At 33.0% G+C, this 14,381-nt stretch overlaps 1 protein-coding gene across 1 annotated transcript in view; it reads right to left on the bottom strand.

The window, feature by feature from the left end:
• LOC128246226 (uncharacterized) overlaps positions 1–14,381 on the bottom strand; it is a 34,540-nt gene that overhangs the window by 8,350 nt on the left and 11,809 nt on the right. The window contains exons 3-4 of the mRNA XM_052964419.1: positions 5,728–5,757; positions 4,531–4,650 (exon numbers count right to left, since the gene is read on the bottom strand). Coding sequence (XP_052820379.1) covers positions 4,531–4,650; positions 5,728–5,757 — 150 coding nt within the window. The remainder of the gene's footprint in view (positions 1–4,530; positions 4,651–5,727; positions 5,758–14,381) is intronic.

Here is a 14,381-nt window from a genome sequence, read left to right on the forward strand (position 1 = left end):
ACCTCTATAACGGGTGCTTGTATGACGTCATGAGTGATGTCATTGAAGAAGTTTTACATTAAGCTCGATTCGGGCCGCAACATAACTCGGCAGCTGCATTTTGTTTCTACGCCATTTTTTGCAGTGTTAATTCGTTTTGAAAGTGTTGTTTTTCGAAAAGTGACTGGATTACTGGGATTATTTAAACACAATAGCTATTGGGTAATCAATTAATTACCTATTCAGTCCTACTTTCACCATTATTTGTTTTGATAACTAATTTAAGCCTGAAAATTTTGTAAACCTGTTCTTGTAAAAATGTACAGCATCTTCAGCATCAGAGAAAAATATTTGAAATTTCTTTGTTCATTGCATACGACATAGTGGAATCATATCCATATAAGTCGTATGTTCTGAATAAAATCGACAGAAATAACTAAAAGTTCGGAAGAGTTAGTCGTTTTAGACATAATTTAGTGCTTTTAATAGTCAAAACAACTGCAGAAAAAAACTATTTGGTAAACACATCAGCTTGCCAGGAAAAGACAACTCAGCAGAAAATATGTAAGTTATATGACTTTTGTGGTTTATTTCCTGTTTTGATATTTGTATGCAGCTACATTATATATTCTAAAATATGTTTTTGTGCAAAAGTTCGCATCGTTGACCTACTTTCGGTCAGAAACCAGGTCGCTCAGCCTTCATTGTTATGATGCGGGCCCTGAAAGTGCATATGTAAAACAAAAAACCGGGCATTAACGGCACGTGAATTTACTAAATAATGCACGTTTTCTACCGATAACGCCCGGGTTTTTTGCGTTTTAATACAACACGATAACGGACCGAAAACACACATTGTATGCAAAAATACGTATTCATAATATTCTTGACCTTGAAAAGATAGAAAATAAACATATAAATAAGGAACTATTTTATCTGTGCATTCATTGTCGTATAAAATTAGGTTACGATAGCTGTTCTAATTTACCCACTGTTGAGAACAACGAGAAAAAGAAAAGAGAAAATGCTCTTGAATAATCAATTTATTTTAGCAGAAATGTAGATTAAAATGACTGTAAATATAAGTATTAAAATTCGACATGTTGCATTTTATCGGGGTATGGTATGCAATGGCGCACTTCAAAATGTTGGTGGAGTGGACTTCACCCATTTTGAATAGCCCCATTCAAATTCGCAGTTCAAAATGTTGGTGGAGTCCCCATTGCATACCATACCCCGATAAAATGCAACATGTCAAATTTTAATCCTTAATTAAAATGTCCAGTGTATGCTGATGTTCGTAGAAATTATATACTATTCAGAACATCCTAGTATGGCTAAGCTTATTTCTCTACTGCAAATTGATAATAAATCACTTGTTAATTTAGATATTTTTTGTCTATTTAGAAGAGTTTAAGGCAATGATGAAAAGGACATACACAGAGTTTTTAGGTCACATACACAAGGTAGTAGAGCAATACAAAGCTGTAAAAGTAATGAAATATAAATTGCCAGCTAACCATATCCTAGTTCAAATGGATTTCAGTGAAAATTACTGCTGCCAGAATATGGAAGAGATACAAAGCGCATACTGGAATGCTACAGCAGTAACACTTCACCCAACAGTTATGTACAAAAAAGAGTAAATGGAACCATTGAACACAAAAGCATTGTATACGTTTCAGAAGTCTTACAACACAACGCAAGTATGGTATTGGCCATCGTCGAGAAAGTGATTGCTGCCGGTAAGATGTATGTAGACAACTTGGAAGCGATACACTTTTGGACGGATTCACCGACTAGTCAATACCGAAATAAGACAATTTTCAACTTCATAAGTAATCTTGAAAAGTCACATGGCATAACTGGGTCCTGGCAGTATTTTGAGAGCGGGCACGGAAAGGGGCCATGCGATGACATTGGCGGCACTACGAAACGCAATGCAGATAACGCAGTAAAACAAGGGAAATTTATTATACAGAATGCTGGGGATTTTTTTAAATGGGCAAGTCAAACTGATAGTCAAATTGAGTATGATAAGATAGAGCAAACAGAGTTTGAACAGAGTCAAGAAAGAGTTGAGAAAGAAAATAAATGTATATAACCTATCAAAGGTACAATGAAGATACACAGTGTAGTTTCAATTGTCCCAGGCATTGTTCGAACCAGAGAAACAACCTGCGTATTTGAAAACTGTTTTAATGAGAATGGATTTGTTGAAAACGATAAATGTCTATGGATTACCCAAAACCTAATTAAACCCACACCAGAAGATCAAAATAACCAGGATGCAGATGACGATGCAGAAAAAGTAATTGATTTGCCATCTCAAACACTTGCTGTTGATGATGATGTAGAGAACCCTGAAAACCAGATAATTAGAGAGAATCTGAAAGAAAAAGAGTATGTAGTGATTGTGTATAATGATTGTCGTTACATAGGTCAAGTTACAGAAATAGATGATGAGGATGACGAGGTAGAGGTCAACTGCATGAAGGAATGTGGTAAGGTCAGTGGTCGTTACAGATGGCCAAGAAACACAGATAAGATATGGCTTAAAAGAAACGATGTATTGAAAGCAATTGAGGCTCCTAGACCCACAGGGAAAACACAAAGAATCTTTAGTGTTAATGAGAACACCCTTTAATTTATGTTAGCCAAGTAGAAACCCCAAGTTTCAATGACCAGTTACGGGACACATATTTTGCATATACTGTTCACAATTGTTAATAACATAGTTACAAAGTTAGTGTTATTTTTCTTTGTAAAATTGTTTCCTGAACAAGGGACAGTTCTTTAATTCTGCTTAACTGTTAATATTTCATACTTAGTATCGCGAATATGACCCCAGGGTAATTCATTGATAAAAACCATCAATATTGATGCCGGATAAAACAAATCAATAGCACAAATGATAATTATTTACATCTGTTTTAAACAAATATATCAATCATATTTAGAAAAAAAATATCAATATAAACAGAAATATGTCTCTTTTGACTTAAATGCTAAATAGCAATGTACGAGACATTTTTTAACCATTTACGAGTCCAAAATTAATATCAAAATAATGTTTGATCAAGATATCTTACATTCCTATGTTTTGCATGGTTTATTGATCTTAACTTTGATAAACTTAAATGCATTTTTGTGTTTCCTATTGCTTTGTTCTCATGGTGTTTTTGTAAATTAAAGACAAGCTGTGTTGCCAACATGTTTTACTTTCAATAAAACAGTTGACAATTGATTGGCGTCGTACATTTATAGTTTTGTTAAAAACGGTTAAAATAAACAAATTCTTACACAGAAGGAAGTACTTCTTCAGAAAATAATAATAAACAATTTGTGACTGGAGCGGTTTTGTTTGTGTTATTGCATCATGCCCATTAGTATTGTCTCGAAAATAGCATAATAAAATGCATTGGTGGTTTCATAAACACTCTCATTTTTAAAAAACTATAATAGTTGTACTCATAAAAATATACATTTCAATGCCAAAAAGGTATTGCAATAATAAAATGAACCCAAATAACAATTATTCAAAACTTTTTTTTCTCTGTTTACATGCTGTTAATGTCGCACATAAGCCGGAATGAGTGTAAAAGCATTTGAAATAAGAAAGAACAATGCCTAAGTGTTTTATCCATAATTGTCACCATAAACAAGACGAGCTGTATATGTCTTTGTATTTACTTTTTACATGTTTTTTGTTTTTTTGTTTTTCTGTTGCTGTATTATCACAAATGATGTATCTTCAATCTATTTGTATTAGGTTCCTTTATAAACGGCAATATTGCTTCTATTTTCATGTCTCATTCTATTTCTTTCCGCAATTTTCAAGGTTTATGTGTTAAATAATATATTTAACATTCTCACTTTCATATCAACCATCATGCACGCTGACTTGTGTGTAACTTGGTTGATGTTTTCCTTTTTTACTTTTGTTCTTTCCATTTTTGAGATATTTCCAAAAAATCTGTCTATGATACAAAAATCATTTAAAATGCGTTATAATGTATCTATATGTGTGTTGATTGTTTATGTGTGTGTGTATTCTATATTCCGTTTTTTATTTGTGAAATGTGACGATGAGCTGTTTATGCTTAAGTCAAAAATAAAAAAAAATCTGTTTTGTTTCTGTTATAATGACTTTGCAATAAATAGTGGTATATATAAAGTCACTGAGCGGAAACCACCCGTGTGACACCAGGCCACTCAACCAACGACGAACCCCAGCCTAACAACCATACACTTACTTTGCACACATGATTGTTTAAAGTTAACTTTTAAGTTAATCCGAAATTTAAATATAAGTATTATACAAGCTTTGGTTTGATATATTTATAATTCATCATGAATTAAGTATTTTACATTTAGCAGATTAAACTAATGAAGCAAAGTGTTTTCATTTATGAATAAGAACAAACTAAATTAATACAATAAATAACTGAAATGTGCACACTAAAGACTTGTGGTTCTTAAGAAATGATAAAACTGCATTAGCTCGAGTGATGACAATCCATAAAAGAAGGAAAGTACTGTATTACTTACGATTTGGAATGATTGAATCTGTATGACCGAACCCATCAGCTCCAGGGATCACAATTGTGTTGACGGTACTGGCCTGGGTCAGCTGACTGCCGGAATTCCTTATGTTAAATGTACCCCAAGCTTCAAAGGAAGGTTTCATCTATTATCAAATGCGAAACTTAAATGGATCAATATAAGGACTGATTTGTACTTAAATACGTGAAATGGAGGAGGGCACGGACAATACGAATCAATCCTTATCTTAACATTGTCCATGTTTCTTGACATTTTTTAACTTTAACATGTACATCATTTTCGGGAAAATTAATAAGAGATATATGTTTTAAGCATTCAACAAAATCAAAAAAGAACGACCCATTTGAAACGTCGTTGACTTTGGTAATTTGACGTCGCGCTTGTCTAGTCAGATCGCAGCAAAGGAATAAACAATGACGTCATAACGCCGGCCGGTTCGTGCAAAATGACGTCAGTATTTCTCCAAAGTAATTACTTATACACTGTTAAAGTGACACTCTTATTCAAAATCAATACATACACATGTATAACAAACACAAATTTTGAGTGATAAATCTTGAAAAACTTACTAAATAATGCATTCATGGAAAATGTTGATTACTGATAACAAGATTGTTGCCGTGTTTTTAATAGCTGAAAACGCAAAAATATTAAATGATTGGTGAATGCTAAAATATTTACTGCGATCTACTATCGTATCAAAAGGCAGAAATACCTGCATATTTCTATCAAATTTAACTCGGTACCTTTAATAAAAACCATTGTTTTCGACATTCATTCATCCTTTTTGGTATATTAAAACAATTTTATTTATTGTTGTAAATCTTATTTGGAAGTAAGAGTGCATCTTTAATATCACGATGTAAACTGATTTTAAAAACTAATGGTAATTTCAACAATCACAACAACAACAACAACAACAACAACAACAACACTTGGCCTGTTCTCATTAGATGGAGAGTCATAAAACTATGGTTCGATTAGAAATGCCCAATCATTTTCAATAAAGGTTGCTGTAAAAACCAACATCATATTTTTTTCACAACGTCTAGCCATTAAATACTTATCAAATAGTATCGAGAGAGTTCCCGTAACAAATGCGTCCTATGTTTTATTTATTACAAACTATGCACACTTTATGACAATCTATGTTCAAAAATACTTATACAATGAACAACTTACTTGTGTCTAAGACGACCGACGGATCCGCAACTGAAACGAACAATAAAGTGTACTTGACTTGAAATAATGGTATAACACACTAAAGCGAGAAAACCTACAGGGACAAGTTAATAGACCCAGAACGGGTAATACTTACAGTCAAAGACAACAACGATGCTTTCAGGACAATGCAAATCATGTTATAATTATTTATAATTTCTTAAGGTATCAGCACAATGCACATGTAGATTGAAAGAACAATGAAACAACATATTTGAATGGATAATTTTAAGTTTAGCCTTCAGTAAGCATAAAACATGTTATCTGATCTTATGTTTAGGGGTATTTTTGAGATGACCTTTGCTGATTGTTTACATCATAAGTAAGATATCTACGTTTTGTAACTAGTTAAGTAAAATGATGTCACCATTTATTCAATCAATTTCTCTATTTTGTTAATAAATCATGAAAATCCCACTGTTGTATTTTGAAAAAAGCCTGGACTTTGTCTGAAGTCTGAGAAAGCACTTCATTGCCTTTACGATGTATATAGTACACCATCTTAACAGTTGTATTCCATTCTTTATTTGCAGCTTAAAGGGATATATTATTATATAGGTAGTATATCATTGCATTCGTACTTATCTGCCGTGGACAGTAATGAAAAAGCCAATTGTTGCTGTTTGTGAATCTAGTAGGTAATAATTACGCTTACAAGTCACTAGCACTCACTTCCATATGCGCCGTTCATTGACACTGATATTTGAGCACGAAATAATTTTCCTATATATTCTCAAGTGAATTGACCGCGAAATAACATCGATTTCTAGTGTTTCACGACACCCAACACCATAAATGTGAAGAAAGATCCACTAGTGTTCTAAGCATATGAACAACTTAAGAAAGAAATACTTTTTTTATCACAAACCATTCAAAACCTATAAAGATTGATTTCTAGTGTTTCAAGACATCCAACACCAAATATGGGAAGAAAGTTGTATTCGAAGCCATTAACAACTTAAGATAAACTACGTTTATTCATAACAAACCATTCACCTTCAAAGCCAACTCAACTCAACTCAATATTCTTTTATTATATCACAGTTTACATTTAAGTAAAAGCATGTGAAAACTTAATATTACTAAATGTGGACACAAGTATAAAGAGGTGGATTAATAGAGGCTTCACAACAGTTTTGTCATTATACAAAAAAAAGTATAATTAGTTACGGGAATGTGGTTAGTTCATATAGTATTTAAAAAATCAAAACAATTTCACTTATTTGAATAAGGTACAATATAATCGAAACACTAATAAGATAACTAATGAAAAACTATTTAACACATGGTCAGATTCGTTTAAAGTGATTAACTATGATTTTAACAAAACAAATGCTGTTTTTCTTAAGGTATCCGGGTTCTTACAGTTTAAAACTTCACTAATTTCAGGACATTAGGTCTTGAATGAAAATGACAATGTATGTTTTTTGTCCTGATAGGAATAAACAGTGGACATATTAGTGACTAGTGGAGTTCGTCAGTAATATCGTTTAGATTACTAATAATAAACTTTCTATTGACATGTGCTACATCATTTTGTCTCCATCTACCGGCTTCAAAAGGAAATTTATGGTTGCTAGTACGAAAATAAAAACGATAAAACATAGAGACTAGGTAAGATATTAAGGTACTCTTAAAATTTAACATCGGACGTAAACAGAGAATACATTCTACCCTTACGCGAAATATTAAATTGTTCAAAACAAGTTTGCTGAAATTGGTCAACAAGATTAGATTCCACAAGTTTACTAGCATGTTTTGCAGGTATTTTTGTTTGGTCAAGCCAAACGTATGAATAACCCGTTGCATCAAGTATTGACTTGATGTAATTGACCCAAACTGAATTATTGCTATGTAACATGTATTTATAGGTCAAGAAACTTATTTTCGAGTCATGGGATGAAACGAGTTTACTCCAGTAACTTATCATTCTGGTTTAAACAATAATATTTAGAGAGTATCTACCAAGTTCCAAGTAGAGCATGTAACGTTGAGTACTCTTTCTAGTATATGTAATCCGACGCAAAAAAATACAATGAAGTTACTCCAACAGATCAAGGTTTACAAAGCCCCAGACTTCACATCCTTACGTTAGAATAGGAACAATGGCAGCATTAAATAGCTTCAGTTGTATGTCCAAAGGGAAGTCTAGGTTATTAATTCTAAGATATAGAGCATACATTGCTTTGTTAGCCTTGCTAATTAAATATTTACGGTAGTTTAAATAGCTACCAGTGGACGAAAGATATACACCTAGATATTTGTATTCCTTAACTATCTCTTTTACTTAGTTATCAATACTAAAGTTATATTTCTTCTGATTTCTTGCACAAAAAAACAATTATTTTAGTCTTTGAGGGGTTAATATTTAATTTCCATTACATACAGTAATCTTGAAAACAATTTAGACTTTGTTGAAAATCACTTTCATTGTCTGCAAAGAGTACAGTGTCGTCAGAGTACAGGAGGATAAGTAATTGAAGGTACACCATTGTCGCATTTGCATCTACTTCTATGGAAAAACTAGAACATGTTCTTTGAAGGAATTCGTCTAAATCGTTAAGGTTAATAGAAAGTACAATCGGAGAAAGATTTTCTCCCTGACGGACTCCACAAAAAGTTGGGAACATATGAGACAGTTGCCCATTGATAGAAACGCATGAGTTTAAATCATTGTACATGCTTTTATGACTGTGAGAATTTTACCCTGTAAACCAGAACCGAAAGGAGAACATCTAAGACTTACTTATTATATAAAATATAATAATTAATATATACTTGGAACAATTATTTATTACAGGTTTGTGTAACAGTTGTGGGCTTTCCTGTTCTTTGGTGTTATGGATTTTTCATAATTCGCACTCTCTTTCTGCTTCGAACTATTTCTTCTGTAAATATTTACGGGCTGATATTTACCATTTCATTCTCTGCACATTATTAAGCTGAGTAGAGAGGTTTTGGGTTACATTTACCCATGTAAGTTTGAAGTGATTCCTTTAGTCATTTTTTATCCAAACACTTGGTTATACAATGTTTCTGGTATAGATTTGAGTAGGAATATATTAATGTTTTAGATATATATTATGACTGTTTAAATACAAATGAGACACGAGCGAAGACGAACTATTTTCATTTAATGTGTCTAGACTATTGTGATTGATAGTTTTATATTTAACATTTCTATATTGTATTGTAAATGTTAAGCAATGTGATTAGCACGCCTCAGGGTATATAGTTTTGAAGAACATGTCATCCAGTCCAGTTGTGCCTGGCGATACAAATACAACATTGAATAATTTATATATCCAAGAAATAAACACATGAACATCGTTATTACGTTGTACGAACTTAACCCCACCGACCGAGTAAACAGGGTTACAGAAATATGATAGTTGTTGACAGTAAGCTATGACCATCCGAAAAAAGAGGATCAGCTTCAATTATTTCGAAATCATTCATAGATGAGATGATGCAATACTATAATCAATAACAGAAATATTACGAAATGTGTAATTTCCAGATTGGGCATCATTACCTACTTGTAACCTATAAAGATTGAAAGAAGCCAATTGTCTGAGATGGTATAACCATGCTTTGTTTTACCGCAATGAGTTAAAAACACGTGTAGCACTGAGTAGTCATGTCCTGATATAAAATGATAAACCCGGAAGAGCAGTATTATATATAATTATTTTACCATTATACGCTATTTTTAAACGGGTACACTCACTTGAGACAGCGATGAAATATTATTTTAAAATTATGTATTATAGGCCTAATACTAGTTGGTATTGATAATTTTAGGCTTGTTTTGAGGAAATATTGTATTTGCCATTTTGAGACCATCTTGTGTTCAGTCCCTTTATACATCTTGCTCGCTAACTTTGCAAGCTCCGCACTTTTTAATCATTTAGTTTCTACCTAATATGTTGCATTTAATAAATGGTTTTGTGTCTTTGAAGATATAATTACAGTATTGTAATTTCTACAGCAATACAATGTATGCCTCTAATATAACATATTATTAATCAACTATTACGTATTTGACGAGATACAGAGACAATAGTGGTACCAATACCAGACAATTGAAGACAATATATGCCAGAACTCGCTCTATATCGACCAAACTCGGCAAATATCAACAAGACTCGGCTAATATGAGTTTCCTCCGTTTTGATTGGCTATAAAACTCGCCTAATATAGGATTTGAGAAATGAGCCATTTTCATTGGCTGTCGAAACTCGCCTAATATGAGAAATACGCTGGAAATTATTTTTAAAGGTAGCCATTTTGTTTTCCGTTTCCGTCTGTTTTGAAATTTCTGTGCTTCGTATAAACCTCTTTGGAGTACTTGAACCTATTAAATGATTGAACCACTTTGTACGGTTTGATATAACAGTTGTATTTAACCCGTTGGTGGATTTTACGACTATTATGATTTTGTACACCGACAAAATGGACGACGAAGGTGAAACATTTGACGTTTTGGCAAACGATTTATAAAATTATGACGAAAAGACAAGCTTTCTTACAATGTACAGTGCTTTATTCATTAGTATGCGCAATGTCACTATAAGGATGCATGTCAAAATCAGCAAAGTCAAGTCTAGAAAAGCAGACGCCATGAATGAATAAGGGATAAATACGGCTTCAGTGTACTAAAGGTAAGTTATAAAAATGTTTTAACCAAAATAGTAATATTTAATTAATAAAATACTTATTAATTAGGTGATTTCATATTGGCCCAGTTATTTATATATACCTCGGACAAATAACTAGGCCAATATGAAATCACCTAATTAATAACATTATATTATTACCCGATGCTCTATATAAATGTAATTCACTATTTTCGACTATTTTACAAATAGTAATCAGCATTACAATGTTTTGAACTGTTGACCGGTATACAGTATGAACTGTTACCCGCGCGTGAGGCTACGTCATTGGTACGTCATGAGTTTTACCGAGATTCTAAGAATAAACTGCATATCGTTTAAACTCGTAAATTTTCGGTATTGGTTTTGTTATTTTAATTGGTTCAAGGACAATACTGAAAAAATCAAGCACTCAATCGTCTATATGATCAAGATCATTACCAGACGTAAACAAATCAATATCAGACGTAAACAAACAATGTCGCGATTTAAAGATGTTTCCGAGATTGATCTCAACAATTTGCTGGAAAATATAGACTCGTTATTAATCAGGTTATAGAACTGGTGTTGCATGGGCATTTGTGTAACAGTCAAAACTGTTGACCCTCGGTGTCCTGGATGACATTCTGAACTGTTACCCTCGTATACTGTTTACAATTCCTCAGCAATATAATGCATGTCTCTAATATTATATATTTATTGTGCATCCTGCTATTAGCAGTATTTCGTCATTGATTTACAACAAGTAAGAAAGACAATCTACTGCGGAGAACCACAGTAACAGACAACGAACAATGTCTGGAACTAATAGCTGTGATGAGACTTGACGCCTCACGACACTGTACTTGAATCAATAAATCGACAATTTTTACTTTATTCAGAAAGTGAAATACACCACCTTTCCAGCAGCCAATTTTGCAAAGTCCGAACTAGATGAAATAGAAAAAAGTACAAGTGTAAAGTGGTTAATAATGCTTATTTCGCTACCATTTTTTTTTTCAAATTACCACTTTGATTAATTGTTTTTAGGCCACTGTTTTTTGATTGTTCGTTTAACAAACCCGCCGCTCAAAAAACGCGATTTCCGAAAAAAATAAAACTGGTATATGTCATGCAAGTTGTGCACTCACTTATTTTTAATTATAAAGTTGTTATCAGTAATTTTTTCAAATCATACTTTAGGCCACAACAAATTGATCATTTTTTCGTCGGATTTGCCGCACCTAAAATTCGAAAAACGAAAAAAAAACTTTTTTTTGCGCCCGCATTTACTATTTGGCCGCGCATATTATGTATTTTTTTTTTACTTCTGAATTTGCTCTATTTTCTGAAGTTTTTTACTTAAAATTTGAACCTGCAACGTCGACTTCGCCTTTTTTGAAGGTATTTCCATGCTTTACATTCTCCGCGAGCAAACTTTCCTCGTGTCAGGACAAAATCAGCTCCGGGTAACCGCAAAACAGCCGATATTTGTTGACAGTCTTTTTTTGTCGGGAATATTTTGCAGGACGCACCGTTGTTATCTATTTCCGGTATTAATTTGCAGGATACTTTCAGTTTTCGTTAATGTAAAATTTGAAAATCAGTGTCATAATCAATGGATTATAGTCTTCAGTAAACAACAACAGTTTCACAGCGTCGAAGGCAATAATTATTTATGTGTGTTTTAAGTAATTCATTGTTTTGTACTCAAAATTTAGTGTTAAATAATAACTAAATCAGATTTTGAGTGCAAAGCTTATATTAAAATACACGGACACTCGACTTGCAACAAATGAACATGTTTTCGTGACTTATTTTTTAAATTCTAAAATGCATTTCTCAGTTTTATACTCGTAATTGATAAAAATAAAAGGACTTGTAAATAATTCAGAAACAGTCTGTATTTATGCACCATTCAATTGTAACCATGAAGGACCGGGGGTATACCGGAGATAGCCGGTGAAATGGGCCGTGTTTTCACCTTCCCCCGCAGTGCCGTTGGTTTTACCCGGGGTTGGCTGGACCGAAAGTCAAAGTCCCCGCTATTCCCCGGACCATGGGGGTCGTGGTTACAATTGACTAGTGCATTACACATACATGTACAGTATAAAAATAACATCAGTAAAATCAGAAAATAAAACCTTTTATAAGTAAAATGACTGTTTTAATTTTCTCAATTCTTTGTTCTTATCCACTTGTTTTCTTTGATCGATTTGTAGTAAAGTGGCCTGTTTCTTACGGGCATTGAAGCTATGGAGGGTGTCATGATTTTTTTTTTCAAGGCACAGACCTATAAACCATTGGTTCGTGGTAAAGGCGAGGTCTTGAAAGGGAAACATCTTTATTCCACCACCTGCTCTAATATAATGACCGGTGCCACATTTGCAGATTTGTTTAATACTGCTTCAATTGTGTTGTCCCGCAATTTAATCGGCAGTGTCTTAAGTAATAGTAAAGCACTGGATCTTATTGCCATTTGTTATATATTGAGACAGATTTTCATGTGATACAATCAAAACCTTTTCATTTATATTTAAACTAAGAACCTATGTTTGCAATTAAAAAGCATTTCTTGACATATTGCATGATAAATTTAGTAAGAAATAAACTTTTTAATTTTTATTTTATTTTTCGCCTTGCGCTCGCCTCTGAATTGCCTTAAATTTAAAAAAAAAAAGTATTTTAATTTTTTTTCGCTCGCTCGCTCCTACTTTTTTTGGGCAAAATCCGTAGAACAAATGATCAATTTGTTGTGGCCTTAAAAACATAATCGTTCATTGTCGTTACTCAATTTAAAATCAAAACGATGGGTTAATGGAAACTTGAAATACTCATTTATAATGTGAGGTACCCAATTATTTTCAAAAGTGTGGAGTAATACTCAACCACATTGGAAAACTTATCTGTAACTCTGGAAAATGCATGTTGACGTGCAAGTTATGAACATTGATCGGTTAATGGGCCTACTTTTTGCAATGATCATCACCATTGATTAGTGGATGACTTTTATTGAATTTTCCATAGAAATGAAGTAAACAAAAACATTACATAGCTAAAGAGTTAACTTATAATGGTAGCACTACAAATCTCCTAAACCATCTGCGGTCGAATAAAAGAATCATAACAAATCCAACGAAACAGCCAGAGGAGCCCTTACAAAAAAACGTTTTTAGACTGGCGTAATTATCACGTGGTACACACACAAGCTGATATAGTGCAAGTAAAAGGAAAAAAGGACTAAAAACAACACCACATGTATTACTGAACCCTGAACGATGATTGAACGTATTTCTGTCATACAATAAATATAATGATTGAAAAAAGGTATTTACAAGATCATTGTTTGGTTTGACATCCGTGACGTCCAGCGTTTCAACAAATATATTGATATTCGTTCAACAGTTCTTGTTTCGTGGCAAAAGGACTTATTGGCTGCTAAGCTCATGCAAATGATCTCCTTGAATTCTGATCCCAGGACATTCAATATTTATACCTACTGGTATTGGATGCAGCAACAACCAGCGATATATTTACCAATAGAAAAAGGCAATTTGTGACAAAAACACGCATCGCCTCTTCTAAATTCCATTGTTTACAGAAAAATGTCGACAGAAACAGGAGTGGTTGAGAGATATCTAGGAAGGATTTTAATACACCTGGCCAGGCTTTGGTAAGAAATCGTGAATAATTTTATGTTATTTTTTGTACAAAAAAGCATAGACAAACGAAGGATAACATATTAACATGCAGAACTGTACAGCAAAACACTAATTCGGGCCTGCTGTAATTCGGATAGAAACACAATCTCCTTCTGTTTTGTTTCTATTGTTCAGTACATTTGATTGATGTTTGAAAATATGAAAATGTAGTAAAATCCACAATTTTTCGTTTGTCAAGCGAACACATTCCTGCCTAGTTTTATTGGGTTGGCGAGGTTCCTCAGGAGGAAAATGTCACAAAATAACCAGAAATGCT

The sequence above is a fragment of the Mya arenaria genome, chromosome 9, assembly GCF_026914265.1.
Source record: "Mya arenaria isolate MELC-2E11 chromosome 9, ASM2691426v1".
In the NCBI taxonomy this organism is placed as follows: Eukaryota; Metazoa; Mollusca; class Bivalvia; order Myida; family Myidae; genus Mya; species Mya arenaria.